This window comes from Acipenser ruthenus, chromosome 25 (assembly GCF_902713425.1).
Source record: "Acipenser ruthenus chromosome 25, fAciRut3.2 maternal haplotype, whole genome shotgun sequence".
Taxonomy (NCBI): domain Eukaryota; kingdom Metazoa; phylum Chordata; class Actinopteri; order Acipenseriformes; family Acipenseridae; genus Acipenser; species Acipenser ruthenus.
The window spans coordinates 8,897,723-8,912,404 of NC_081213.1; the positions used below are offsets into that span (position 1 = coordinate 8,897,723).

The 14,682-nt window shown below is 38.2% G+C and overlaps 1 protein-coding gene across 1 annotated transcript; it reads left to right on the plus strand.

The window, feature by feature from the left end:
* Positions 1-1,526: 1,526 nt before the first annotated feature.
* On the plus strand, positions 1,527-11,286 carry LOC131701548 (serine/threonine-protein kinase PDIK1L-like). The gene is made up of 3 exons (XM_059000201.1): positions 1,527-2,096; positions 4,623-4,924; positions 8,330-11,286. The coding sequence occupies exons 2-3, from the start codon at positions 4,640-4,642 to the stop codon at positions 9,068-9,070; spliced, it is 1,026 nt and encodes a 341-aa protein (XP_058856184.1). The 5' UTR covers positions 1,527-2,096; positions 4,623-4,639; the 3' UTR covers positions 9,071-11,286.
* The last annotated feature ends 3,396 nt before the right edge of the window (positions 11,287-14,682 follow it).

A 14,682-nucleotide genomic window follows, 5' to 3' on the forward strand; every position in this document is an offset into this window, starting at 1 on the left:
GCCCACCCACACAATCACAAGTCAGAACAACTGAAGGGCAGTTAATTTTTCTTAGAATAAAAGTGGTTGTCCGTGGTATACATTTGAAAATGTAAGTAGATTTAAAAGAGGAAAACCAAACAATGCTGGGAAAGTAATTATAAAATTAGCGAAAACTAAACCATGGATTGAATTGAATTTACATCGCTCAAACAAAGTGTGTCCACTCTTTGATATAGTATGAGCTTCTGCTTCTTGAACTAGCCCAGCCTTCCTATTTCTCTAGCACCCTCCCGTCTGGCAGTTCAGTCCTGCGTATATACAGCAGGCAAAGGTTTGGTTTTCTTCACTTTGTGCTGGGGAAAGATTACTGTGCCCCCTCAGAACAAGCCCTGCAGGGTACCTTAACAAACAAACTAATGACAATGGCACAAAACATGGAATATTTAGTACATAGATTGCTGCAAATCACAAAAAGGAAAATAAACATAATAAACTAAGTCAAGTAGCTAGTGCCTTCAGCAGTGTGTCCACTTGAGTTAGGGGTTTATCATTTCTATATCGTCAGGAATACTCAGGATTTTGTGATTCTCCTGGATTTTTTTTGTGATTCTCCTGGATTTTTAAGAAATATACACAAAAAGTTTTAAAAATCTTTTATTTTCAGGACGTTTCGGGCAAAAACCCTTCAGCTGTTTAAAAAGAAAAGTAAACACAGCGCAGTAAACGTGTTGTTATTCAAGAATTGTAATTATTCCCAGAGGTTCCAAAGTTTCTAGCTTGAAGATAAACTCTCATTATACAAACATAGCCTACATTGTAAATGGAGTAAGCTCACTGACTAACACGTGTTCCAACCTGTGCAGATATGTCACCAAACCAGCACAGAATCCGCAGGCCTAGGCCGTTTAATAGCACTTGACTTCACCTCATCTAAAAAAAAAAAAACAACAACAACAAAAAAAACTTCTAGGCCTGCAGATATTGGACCAAATCTGAACACCCTGCTGTGTGTCACAGCATTCTTATTTGAGTCATGTCAGTGACATACAGTATTCTTTTACTGTAGGAAAATAACAAGGTTAGGTAGGGCACAACCATCCCTCTTTCAAGATACCTGTATGTGTGTTGTACTATTACCAACTCTATCACAATGTACTGAAAATGTGATTTTTTATATATTTAAAATTGAATACATTTTGACCAAAACATTTTTCTTCCACCCTTTCTATACAGCACAGTATTATTGGAACTATGCCTTTAAGAGTACCCGTGGATACAATGGAGGGGGGTAAAGTGTTATTAATAGCCCGTAACAACTGCTTAAAATATATAATAAGTCATGTTTTTGTTATTTGATTTATTTGTACGTACTTCAAACAACAATCGTTTCATTATTTATTATCCAAGACAAAGCTTACCGTTTTAATAGTTATACACATTTACTCTACTCCCCCACAAATAAAACATTCGTGCGTCCTGAGGCACTTGGAGCGAACTAAAATAAGGTAAAACGTCAATATAAAAATAAAAAATGGTGCTGTTACATTGTTTTACCTTATGTAATGTGTGTCTAGGGTTATGAAAATGGTTCTTACTTGAAGACGATGATACACACAATGGTTATAAAATAACTAGCAGCTGTTTATTTTTATTTATTTAGTTTCTGTTATGGCCGTTGCCTCCCTCTACAGTTCTCGGGGTGAGCCATTCACAGCGCGTGCACCGAATTTGAAAATGTTTTAGTATTTTCTGTCATTGTGTGTGGTTCCTCCTCGACAGGGACAGGACACGGATCCTCCAGCGGGAGTTACATATCCGAGTGTTACATATATCGTTTACCTGGGTCGGGGAAGTGGCTTTTCCATCTGTTCATGTTAGTCCGTCTCCTCTATATCGCCAGCTTCCTTAAATCTCTTTGTGGTGCCGCCCTGATCCCGAACGCCGTGCGCGCGCCGGGCCACAGAGAGCGAGCCGGAGAAGGTCCTCGAGCACTTCGCACACACACAGATTGAAACAGCGCGAGAGCGAGCGCGGTGGTCTATAATGGCTGCCAGAAAATCAAAAGCAAGAGAGAAAAAACTGACAATAAATCCATAATAAGAAACGTTCGACAGGTAATGTATTCCAAAGACGTACAGGAAAGGCTTGTGTATACACATGTGTGTTTCTTTCTGTGGTTGTGACAAGTTCTGTACGTGCGTGCGGCTGTCATATTAACGCTGTACAGTCCACCCCTCTTTCTCTTTTTGGCTACTGACAGGACTAGGAATGAATGGTATAAACATTCATATATAGAAAATATTGTGTTACCGTAACCTGGTACTGCTGGAATCTACAATGTTCCTGTTGCTTTAAGCCACATGGTGGTTGTTGTTACATTTGATGTTTCAGCGTGAAGTACCGTCGGTAACACGCCTGGCGTCCTGTATGCGTGTTTCGGTATTACAACAATGATTCAACAATGACAATTGCTGTCACTGATTCAGAGGATGGCCTAATCCTGTGTTAGAAGATAAAAGGTGCATTACTTGTTCATTTATGTATTCAATAATGTACCGATTTAATTAATTGAACATGGTTGTTAATTAATTAGACTACTGTACACTTCGTTGCGTTGCTAGATCGCCACACCCCCTACATGACTGTAGATCGGCTTTTAAGTTGTACACTGTACAGTGCTGTTTATTTTTGTTTAATTTAATTTAATTTTTATTTTTTTTGTGGTGTATTGTGAAACGTGGTCTGTTTCTCTTTATTGTAATTTAATGTTTAGTGAATGCATGATTTGTTAGTCATATTATTAATCAAATCTATGCAAGCCAGTGTTTTTTTTTTTTTTTTTTCCTTGTGTAATAACAATATTAAACGTTAGGTTATCACCTGGCTATATTATAGCAGTTAAATAATAATTGTGTGTAGGTAATTCTTAGATTGCATCTGTGTAGGATGCTGTGTGGTCCAGTGGTTAAAGAAAAGGGCTTGTAACCAGGAGGTCTCCGGTTCAAATCCCACCTCAGCTACTGACTCATTGTGTGACCCTGAGCAATTCATACTTCTGTACTTCTCTGTAATACAGAGGAGTCCTGTGAAGGATAATGACACAAAATCCAAACTTTAAACTGTTGGTGGTTTATGCAACATTTTCCTCATTTGACCACGGATATAAATAATGTCCGGAGTAAACAGAGTATGTTCTGTCGCTACTGGCTACCGGGTTATTGAGTAAACTGCCTGCATATTATTGCTGGTTCACAGGCTTGACATTTAAAATGCAGGGACTTGGTTACCATGTTTTATATTGTATGGTTTTAATTTCAGTGCACGGTTATAATGAATGCTTGGTCCTACAAGAGTACATTTGTTCCAATGTACTTGTGTGATGAGTTGATATTCAAAAAATGATAAACAAGTCACATGATTTAAATGTGCCACCATCTAGTTACTACAGGCTAGGTGACTGACCACATACTGTACCTTCACACCTGCCAGATCACTTCTAAACATTTCAACCAGTTGTGAGAACATGTTATGAGTTTTACTGTATACTTTTTTATTTGTTTATTTTGTACTTTTTCAAAGTACACAGACTATGCAAGGTTCTATCATAGGAACCTCGTACCTTGTTTTATTTGTATTTATTATTTATCATCATTCAATTGTCATACCATGGAGCTTAGAAGTACTGACATTCTGGGTTTCATATGCTCAGTTATTTAGCTGACTAAATGTAGACCAACTGGTACTTATTAAATATTGAATTCACTTTTAATGACATACAGATGTTTTGGAGTTAAAACTAAATTAACAATAATACTTTTTAGTAAACTCGTCTGTCATTACTCAAGTATGTATGATTTAGTCTTAACTGTTCAGTGCTGTTATTCACCAACCCGATTCAGAACCTTAGATTCACTGGTTATAAATAAAAACATAAAACACGGAATCCATCATAAGGCTAAAAACAGCAGATGAGAATAAAACATAATAATCATATTACCTGAATCTGTGTGCAAACAGTCACATTTTTATTTTAAGAGCTGGTGTTGGGATGACAGCGGGACATTTGTTGCCATTTATTGTATTCCCTCAAACTTAAGACGCAGCCGAAATGTCTCTGAACCCTGAATTTGACGAAAAAAAATAAGACTTAAAATAAAGATGCATTTACAAAGATACAACGTCAATTACGCATATAAGAAAGCTATGTAAGGAGACAGTTTGTGGCCATGTGCTATCACACAGAGCAGTACACTTATGTGCTACTTTTTATTTCCAATCGTGATTACTCACACCTGTTTTTCTCCTTATTTGTGAAGTGTGGTATTGCTTGTCATGTCGAAAAATACAGCATTCTGAGCAGCATTTCCAATCTGTCCAAGCTGGTACTGTTTGTTAGAAACGCTGAAATTGTAAAAGCTTCTCTTTGAATTCCTCAGAAGCTAATTACGCCTCTTTGAAAATGGCTGCTTGTATGTCATAGGTGATTCGAGATCGGTCAGTCAATTTAATATACTCTGCTACACTGACATCCCAGAGAAAACCCTGGTTCCTATGCTTTTCAAAGTAATTGGTAAAGGAACAAAATGTTAACACAACAAACATTTCTAACTGTTCCATTTTCCTTCTCCCCCCCCCTCCAGTAATTAATGGTGAGAGAATGGTGAGTAGTCAGCCGAAGTACGAGCTGCTTCAGGAGGTGGGTCGCGGCGGTTACGGAGTGGTGTACGAGGCGCTGGTGAAGAAGACTGGTGCTCGGGTGGCAGTGAAGAAGATCCGCTGCCATGCTCCAGAGAACGTGGAGTTAGCACTACGAGAGTTCTGGGCTCTGAGCAGCATCCAGAGCCAGCACCCCAACATTATTCACCTGGAGGAGTGCATACTGCAGAAAGATGGCATGGTGCAAAGAATGACGCATGGATCCAATTCATCTCTTTACCTGGAGGTACTGTAGCAAGCGCTCAAAATGCATTCACCATTATTTGGAGCGTAATGTCAGATAGACAAATAACGAGGGAGCGCTGTAGTCGCCTGAGTCGTTCTCTTTCATTGGGATTACACAACGTGTCATCCTGCGATACGCAGTGTAGTTTAGAGAAACAACTGTCTCGAAGAGTCCCATTGACAGGAAAGTGACAGCAACCTATCACCAAGCCAAGTGTTTTTAGTCAGACTCTGAGTGGAAGACGCGCCTCAATGGCTTTTTTTTAAGTTAAAATCCAGAACCATAAAAACAAAAACAAAAAAAAAAAGACCAAAACACTTGCCTTAACTGCTACAATTCCAGGTTGCATCAGCTGTGTCCCTTGCTGGTAAAACCTTTATCACTTAAATAACTACACAGTTTTATTAAAGTGGTTGTAGCTAACACAATCATTAGATGGGTCTCACATATTATTTTATTTTTATTTAAAACATGTGTATTTAATGGGCCATATTTTCAAAGCATTTCTTCCATTCTTTTAAGTCCTGGATACTGTTACTTGAGGGTGCTTAAGAGGTTGTGAAATATATCACTTGGTTTGGTTCTCGTTTTGTAAAATTAACAGGTGTCTTACCTCTTTAAATAAAACAGGTTAATTAAAGACTAGAGTAAACGCTTGCACTTCCTTGGTCATTTTAGCTGGAGTGAAGTGGTCCCCATAACTTCAAGCTCTTTTTCTGTCAGCAACCAACCAGCTGCTCCTGTGGTCAGTAGCATTCACAGAGGGTATTCAAATGGTCATTGGCCACATGGTTGGCTTGTGGAATGGATAGCTCTGTTTTGTAGAAAGGAATTGCCAGAGAGTTGCTAGAAGTTCTGGAAAAGTATCTCTGAATCGCTTGGTTGTAAATGCATACACAGCCAATTGTTTCTTTCTTTTTTCATTCTTTTGTGCTAATCTGGGACCCTTTGTTCTGCAAATGGTGAAAGTGCAAATTCCTTTACCGTTCACATTGGTAGTGCACTGAGAGTGCAGCGAGCTACTGCTGATTTTTTATTTTTTTTGGACGGGGGTCGCAATTCAATGTAATTCATTTTGTAAAACTCATTCAAAAACTCAAAGTACATTTTTACAGAAATACAAGGTATCTCCATTCTTAATGTGTTGCAGAAAAAGATTTGATGCAGTGATAAAACATATTTCAGACCCACTGGTTATGCATTTAATGTCAGGTTCAGATGCATTGTTGTCAAACTTCTTAATTGATTAATATTCAGCAGCTGTTTCATGCAGTGAAACAAGCTTCATTCATGTTTTTCTGTTTCACTGATGTATTAAAACTGTTTTTCCTTTGCCAAGATTCAGCTAAAGTACATAGTTCAGACTACAATTTTAAGTATGTCTGATAACAGACCAATTGCAAGAGATTGGGTTCAGTTACTTTGAAAATACACAGCATGACATAACAGTGCTGTTGGGCTATTTGTGCATGTTGGTCTGTTGTGTAACAGCAGCTGACTCATGTAATAACATCCCCAGGACTTTGATTTGCTGTAACCTTTAGGTGTTAATATTACACTCGCTATTCTGTATTGGGAGTACAATGTATGAACAGTATCTGGATTTTATATTGTTCTGTGTTGCAGTCTATTGTTAAACCTGTTTACAATCAGAAGGGGGCTGATGCCTAAAGGTAATGCATATAATAGCTCATACAGAGTGCCATTTAATTCTTGTTTACACAATCTCTGCAGTACTTTAAGGCATTTTAATAGCCTGTTAGTCACTTTAGTGCTTTGCCATCCCAGGGATTTGGCTGTCTTCCCAGTTGTCTTGCTGAAATGTGTTGACGTTTTACAGAAATGCTGCAATTGTTTATGCAGACAACTAATCCTTTCTTTTGTCAGAAACAGGCAGGGACAATTAGGACTAATCTTCTCAAGCTTAATCTTCTGGGGGGGTGATCAAAAAGCATGATTGGTTAAACTGCATAACATGACTGGGCTGTAATAAAGGTGTATATGCACAGCATGCATGCTAATGAGCCACTTCACAAGTGAATCGCTACGTCACGACTCTGTCCAGCCGTTTAAGATCAACTGACTGTTTAGAGTTGCTACTGGCCTATTTCATACACTGCTTTATACATTCCATAGTCATAATGTATTTTAACCTTGTATTGAGTAATCTTGAGTCCAGCACAGGAAAAATTATCACAAGCCCAGAATGTTCAAATCCTATGCTCGGTCAGGTTTGCAGTAGTTGACCCCTCACTCGCCTACAGTACTTAAATGTGTGCTGGATGCAGTGCAACATGGGGTTAATCTGTCTGTGGAGGGATGATCCCATCTGGCTACTAGTACAGACAGTAATTGAAAAGTTCAGAGTGGGCTGAATAGCTGCCAAACAGAAATAACATTCAGTGAATCTGTCCTCTTTGGCTGGATGTAATCCTGTAATCCTGTGGAGGAGGATGAGAGCCTTCATATGTGGACAGGCACACAATTCACCCGCGTACAGAATGCTCTGATAAATAGAAACGGAAACTATATGCAAACACGGTGTATGCGATGTGCTTTTATTTGTAGTAGTGAAAGACAATTTGTGTACTCTTAAGCCAAAATAATTTGCATGATCCCTGAGGGGTACTGTTTTTTTTTTTTTTTTATACTCTGTACGATTGTTCATAAAACAGCGTTGCCAAGACTTTCTCATTACTTACTGTGCATTGTTGCAAATGACTTTAACACAATTGCAATCGATTTATGTTTTTTTAGCCTCTTGTTCTGGGTTGTTAATCTACCAGAATTGTTTGAAATAGAAAACAGCAATGTTAAAGAGACTATTTACTGTAATAACACACATGCCCACAGCAATGTGCTATACTGCAGACAAAACTAAGGTGTTCTCTGAAGAAATTGCTTTAGAAAACATCAACTTATAAAAAGAAAAAAATATATATTGTGTTTACAATCATTCTCATTGGTTGTTGTTTCTGTTGCTATAATATTGATATTGAAGTGTGGGAATGATATAACAGTAAATCGATGGTCACACATTTAGCTGAGTGTAAATGGGATTCTTCGGGACAGGTGTACAGCAAAGGAATTCTCTGTTGCTTTCTATTGTAGATACTGTACTAGAGTTAGGAACTTTTCAAGCACCCATATTTTTACTTTTATTGATCCGTTCCCCTGATGAATGAATAAATTACTCCTCCCTGTAGCTACATTAAAAACTCCTATTTGTAAACCTCTTTACTTGAGACATATTTATTCTGTACTAATTGTGAGTAGCTCAGAAGCAGCCTATAATTTCAAGAAATACTCTACCTAAACCCAAGGTGTGTTTCTAACCCTACTATAATGTATAACTCATTTTAAATGCACTTTAAATAGTGAACTTTTTTTGTTTTGTTGTTCAAGCTGGTGGAGACTTCGCTGAAGGGAGAGATTGCCTTTGACCCCCGCAGCTCCTACTACCTGTGGTTTGTGATGGATTTCTGCGACGGAGGAGACATGAACGCGTACCTGCTTTCCAGGAAACCGAGCCGCAAGACCAACACCAGCTTCATGCTGCAGCTCGGCAGCGCCCTGGCCTTCCTGCACAAAAACCAAATCATCCACAGGGACCTGAAACCGGACAACATCCTGATCTTGCAGGACAGGACCCCCACTGGCCTGCCAGAGCCCACTCTCAAAGTGGCAGACTTCGGCTTGAGCAAAGTGTGCTCTGCTTCCAGGCTCAACCCAGAGGAGCCTGTCAATGTGAACAAGTGTTTCCTTTCCACAGCCTGCGGGACTGACTTCTACATGGCCCCTGAGGTCTGGGAGGGACACTACACTGCCAAAGCAGACATCTTCGCCCTGGGCATTATCATCTGGGCCATGGTGGAGCGCATCACTTTCATAGACACAGAGACCAAGAAGGAGCTGTTGGGGAGCTATGTGAAGCAGGGGGCTGAGATCGTGCCCGTCGGGGAAGCGCTTTTGGAAAATCCCAAAATGGAGCTCCACATCCCTGTGAAGAAAAAGAGCATGAACGCCAGCATGAAGCAGCTGATCAAGGAAATGCTGTCTGCCAACCCTCAGGAGCGTCCAGACGCTTTCGAGTTGGAGTTGAGATTAGTCAATATCGCTTGTAAAGAATGTAACTGGGATACGTGAGGATTGGGAGAGGGGGGGTAAATAAAATATATATAATTTGTATATTGTTTTGGATTTCTATAGAAACTGGTGCTGTTTAACATCAGCATTTTCATGGGAGCAAAAATTGCTGTACTTCAGGAATTCAGTTTACTAGCTTAAAAAAAAAAAAAAAATTGAAACCCCTAGTTTGACAGTATTGTTAAATTATGCTGCACTAAGATTTCTTTTTTGTGCAAAATGATTAGTCTTAATATGTTGAGTTGTGGTTATCCTCTGAATTAGGGGATGTAAAGATAGTGGAATGGCTGCTTGGCCCCGCACCACATTCCAAACTGAAACGCAGTACCAGGGTTATTGTTTTGCATGCTAGTAGTGCAAAATAATTGTCAACATTCATTTGGATGACCTCAATCCAGAGCTATGACATTTGGCAGCCTGGTTGCACATATTTTATCAAACAAATATTAATCTGAATGGAAAAAATGATGTGTTTTTGAACTCTGAAAGTCTTTCCCTGCTCTCATTCAAACACGCTTCCTGCGGGGGTTTGTATAGAAGTGCAGTATGTGATGCCTTTGTTCCTTGTTTGCTGTGAAAGTTGAAGTTTTTTTGGTGAATTTTCTTTTTCCATCAGGTGGTATTTGTGATATTTTTTCTTTATGAAAACAAACTTGAAGTCGTATACCTTTCATATGGACATTATTTATAAACAGAATGTAACAAGACACAGTTTAGACTTGGAATTGGACCTGTTTTCTACAAGTGTTCTGCAGGGTGAAACTATATTTATTGTGACCTGAGAATTGAAAGTCAAGTAAAAACATGTCAATACAGAACTTTATTTTATTTTTTATATATTTTACTTTTGTATTGGTCATCAAATAATGCAATATGGGCCAGAATATGAAAGTAGATAGAATTTGTTTTACATTTTTTCTTGATAGTTTAATTAAGTTTTATTCCTTTCAAAATAGAGGCAAACTTGCTTTTAAATTGGGCCATACTACTCTGTGTGTGTGTGTGTGTGTGTGTGTGTTAAAATATTTAAACAGCGGACAAGACATCCTATGGAGGGAAGACTGTGGTTAAAAGTGGCGTGCCATTCCAGGTTGAAGGTGGTCATTCCACCTTGCCCAGGGTGTCTCCAGGCTCTTCCTTTTTAGTGTGGCCCTGTGTGTGAAAACATTGTTTTAGATACAGGAATGTCCATGTCAAAGGGATTTACACCCTCAAGTTTGGGTTGCAGGTGTGCAGCACCAAGTAGGTCATCCATGTCCTGAAACAACATCGCTGCTAAAGCTGGCTGATGTGAGTTATTATTATCCCATGTAACCTTTTCTTCCTTTCTTTCTTTCTTTCTTACCACAAAACTTTCGCATGGATACAAACATGATCTTTACCCTTCCAGTCCATCCTTTTTGTATGATTTACAGACATTCTTCTAACTCTTGTGTGTTGCACATAAATCTCAGTCATTGCCCTGCTTGCAGTGGTTACTGTATATTTATTGGATGTACAAGAAGTTGAAGACAGTGGCCCCATGTTCATGATTTTAACAAACCTATTCCTGGGGTACATTGTGTACTGTTTACTGTAAATAAGTACAGTAAACTAGATTGCCATTACTGTATTTTTGTGTTGTAATCCATGCCTTATATATATATATATATATATATATATAATAATCATAAAGTATTTTGAAAGCTGTTGGTGTAGTCTGGTACACATGAAATATGTACCACAGCAGTCTCTGATGTATGGGCATAGCATTTTAAAAGAGTGAACATTTAAACCCCCAAACTATTTTGTGTCTAATATATTTTATCATATTTTGATGATATAGGACACACACAGTGAAACTGTGCCCATATTGAGGTTCTCTACACCAAAATAATAATAATAAAAAACAGTACTTGGGGTAACTGAATATGTGAGACAAGGTTGGCACCCTTCAAATGAAGTGTCGTGTCTGCATCCTGGGAAGAGAACAGGTCTGTACTGAAGGCAGGCAGTCTTAGCAATAGCAGCCAAGTGGTAAAACCCACTTGCCCACTGCCAAAGTGGGAGTAAAAACAGCAGCCAAATCTAAGTGATAAACTTGACACTCAGTATTTTAAGTTATTGTAAAATATGTTTTAAAGAACATTTATAAAAGGTGAAAATTATGTAATTTATTGTGAAATGTATGATTGTGAAATGACTTTTTAAATAAAAATATCAGATCATTTTAATGCCTTACCTTTTTAAAAAACAATTCTCAAAACGGTTTGGAAAATATTATCCAGGCATGTCAATCAAACTTTAAAGCTAATCAATGACTGTAATACATATCTCTGTAAATGCAGATGTATTTACAATGCATGGTGTTATTAACGAACCCAACTTCATCTTCACTTTGTATTAAACTATGGTCAAACTCAATTACAGAGGCCCTGGTATGACAGCAGGCAATTCATATTTATGTTATTATTATAACACTGTGTAACACATTTTTTTTTTTTTTTTTTGGTTCCTGGGTAGTAAGTGTTATTTCCTAATTGCTTATGCCTCAAAAGTATAGAAAATGGCTATTATTCCCCACAAACTTTGCTTTTGTGACCAGGACAGTGATATTTTGAAATTTACCTATTCCCAATGAGAAAACGGGCGAATTTGTGTCTTTTCGTTCACATAAAGTCAGAAAAAAAACAACATATGAATCCAAATTAACATGTATTTATACTAAAGTAATACAAAAATGACTACAAAAGATTTAGAAGTGAGTAGTTTTTCGAGATTTACGATTATACTGTAAATCACTTTCACGAATCAGCCCCTAAATGTAGTATCCCATCATGTTCTCGTTATACTGTCCTTCATTGACAGCTCATCCAGGAGCCTCAAAGCCGTGCTGCTCCATAATGGTAACAAGTACCCGTCTCTTCCCCTGGCGCACTCGGTGCACCTCAAAGAGGATTACAACAGCATCAAGACCTTGCTGGACGCCTTGAAGTATGATGAGTACGGCTGGGACCCCCGGAAGGTGCTGATGCCACCACTGCACATCAAATTGGGCCTTATGAAACAATTTGTCAGAGCTCTAGATAAGGAGTCGGCAGCCTTCAAGTACCTTCAAGACTTCTTCCCTAAGCTGTCTGAGGCAAAGGTCAAAGCCGGTGTCTTCGTCGGACCACAGATCAAGAAGATCCTGGAGTGCAATGAATTCCCCAAGAAGCTCACTAGTCAGGAGAAAGCGGCTTGGAACAGCTTTGTCGCAGTGGTTCAGGGCTTCCTGGGCAATCACAAGGCCGAAAACTATGTGGAGCTGGTTGAGACTCTGGTGAAGAACTACAGCACAATGGGCTGTAGGATGTCCCTCAAAGTCCATATCCTTGATGCTCATCTTGATAAATTCAAGGAGAACATGGGAGCGTACTCGGAGGAGCAAGGCAAGCGCTTCCACCAGGATATACTGGACTTTGAACGCCGCTACCAAGGACAGTATAACGAGAACATGATGGGAGACTACATTTGGGGGCTGATTCGTGAAAGTGATTTACAGTATAATCGTAAATCTCGAAAAACTACTCACTTCTAAATCTTTTGTAGTCATTTTTGTATTACTTTAGTATAAATACATGTTAATTTGGATTCATATGTTGTTTTTTTCTGACTTTATGTGAACCAAAAGACACAAATTCACCCGTTTTCTCATTGGAAATAGGGAAATTTCAAAATATCACTGTCCTGGTCACAAAAGCAAAGTGTGTGGGGAATAATAGCCATTTTCTATACTTTTGAGGCATAAGCAATTAGGAAATAACACTTACTACCCAGGAACAAAAATTGTGTTACATAGTGTAATTATAAGAACTGTTGCATGGCAATGTAATACAGTACCACAGAACAACTGTGCAATTAAAACTAAATATATAAATGTTCAAATACAATGTAGCACTCATACTATGGGCAGCACAGCATAGTAACTGTCCACCTCAGAAACTGGTAGTCGACTAATAGCATGTCACATGATTGTGAAGTGTGCAATTTCACAGCAGTACAGTTGAGGTTGCAATCCTTACCACAACAATTCCAAGCAGTTTTAAAATAGAGTACACAAACAGCAAAGTATTACGAAACAGTACATTCATCAATAAAGCACCAGACATTATCAAATACGTGATTTATTTAGAATTCATTTAAAGTAGCGACTAGTCGACCTATTTGGACGTTCTACTCCTATATACAGAAGTTAAGATATACAATAAAAATTAAATAAATGTTTCTTAATTCAGCACTAGTGAGTGTTTAATACCTAGTTATGGATGACATACAAATGTTAATTTGCCATCCCAGATACTGTGACATTTTGATAGATTATTAAAAAAAGAATACTTAAAAAAAAAAAAGCATTATTCTGAAAATATTTAGAAAATTCATAATTACACATGTTTTATTTTTATATGTATTATTATTTTTATTATTTAGTCATTTAGCAGATGCTTTTATCCAAAGCTACTTACAGATACTAGGGGGTGAGTTACGATAGGACCTTGTTTAAAATGGACACCAATAATTTTAAACAAAGGTCTGATATCGTGGTTCTTTTTTTCGTACACAGAGATTTAAGAATACACTAGTCCATGTTGAAAATATCAGTTCTTTAGGTGTTAAATGTAAAATCTACTTAATGGCATCACTGAAAACAAAATCGTAGATGCAATCCAGGGTGATTCGCCACTGCTGTAAAAAGTTTGTCATTGAGTTTATATTTGCAGAAATTAACTTGTCCGTTGCCACATTCTTGCCTTTCATCCATTTTTTTAGCATATTTTCAGCCAATTCAGTATGTTGTTTGGCATTATGTGATGTGATAAATATTAAAAGATTGTTAAAACATTCTGTTCACATTAAAAAGTTCCCATCTCATATGCCCCTGCCTTTGTACCTTTGAGCCATAATAACAGCTTCATACTGCCATTACTGTAAAACAATGCCTTGTGGTATTGTAGCTTACGATATGAAATTAAAGTATTGCAATGATAACAAATCCCTTTCCTGATGCACTGGCAGACCATTACCTGAAGTGCTTGATTGTAGTCCAGCTGGACTGCAAAACAGAATTTCTTAGTCAGCCGCTTGGCTCTCTCTTATGAAAGGAGCATTTATTAGAAGAAAGAAAAGCACCTGCCAAAACAGCGTCAGTGATGTCCAGGGTCACATGGGCAGTCGGGATAGAGTCAATATGATGAGTCTGCAAGGTGTTTGAACTGTTCAGGAGGAACTGGGAACCATGTGTCACTGAATAGTGCTTCCGAGTTCCTTCAGAGAGGCCCTATATCAAGGCTCATGATATAAAGCAGTCCAACTGTCCAACAGCTCTAATGTCATTGTGCCTGGAGGAGATGCAGATTGTATATGGTACAGAATACATGTTGGGGATGCCATTTGCTTAACAAATAATTATTCACACATGTATCTGCAGTCCTTTTATGCCTAAGTGTGTGCTGCATAGTTCATGTTTGACTTTAAAATCCCTTGTGTTTGAGCTTGAGCTTTGTCAGATATTTGATTGTCTGTAAATTCTACCTTCAGTATTGAAGTGAAGCATTTAAAATATCATGCTGGGTTGATACAGCACTTCTTCAGGC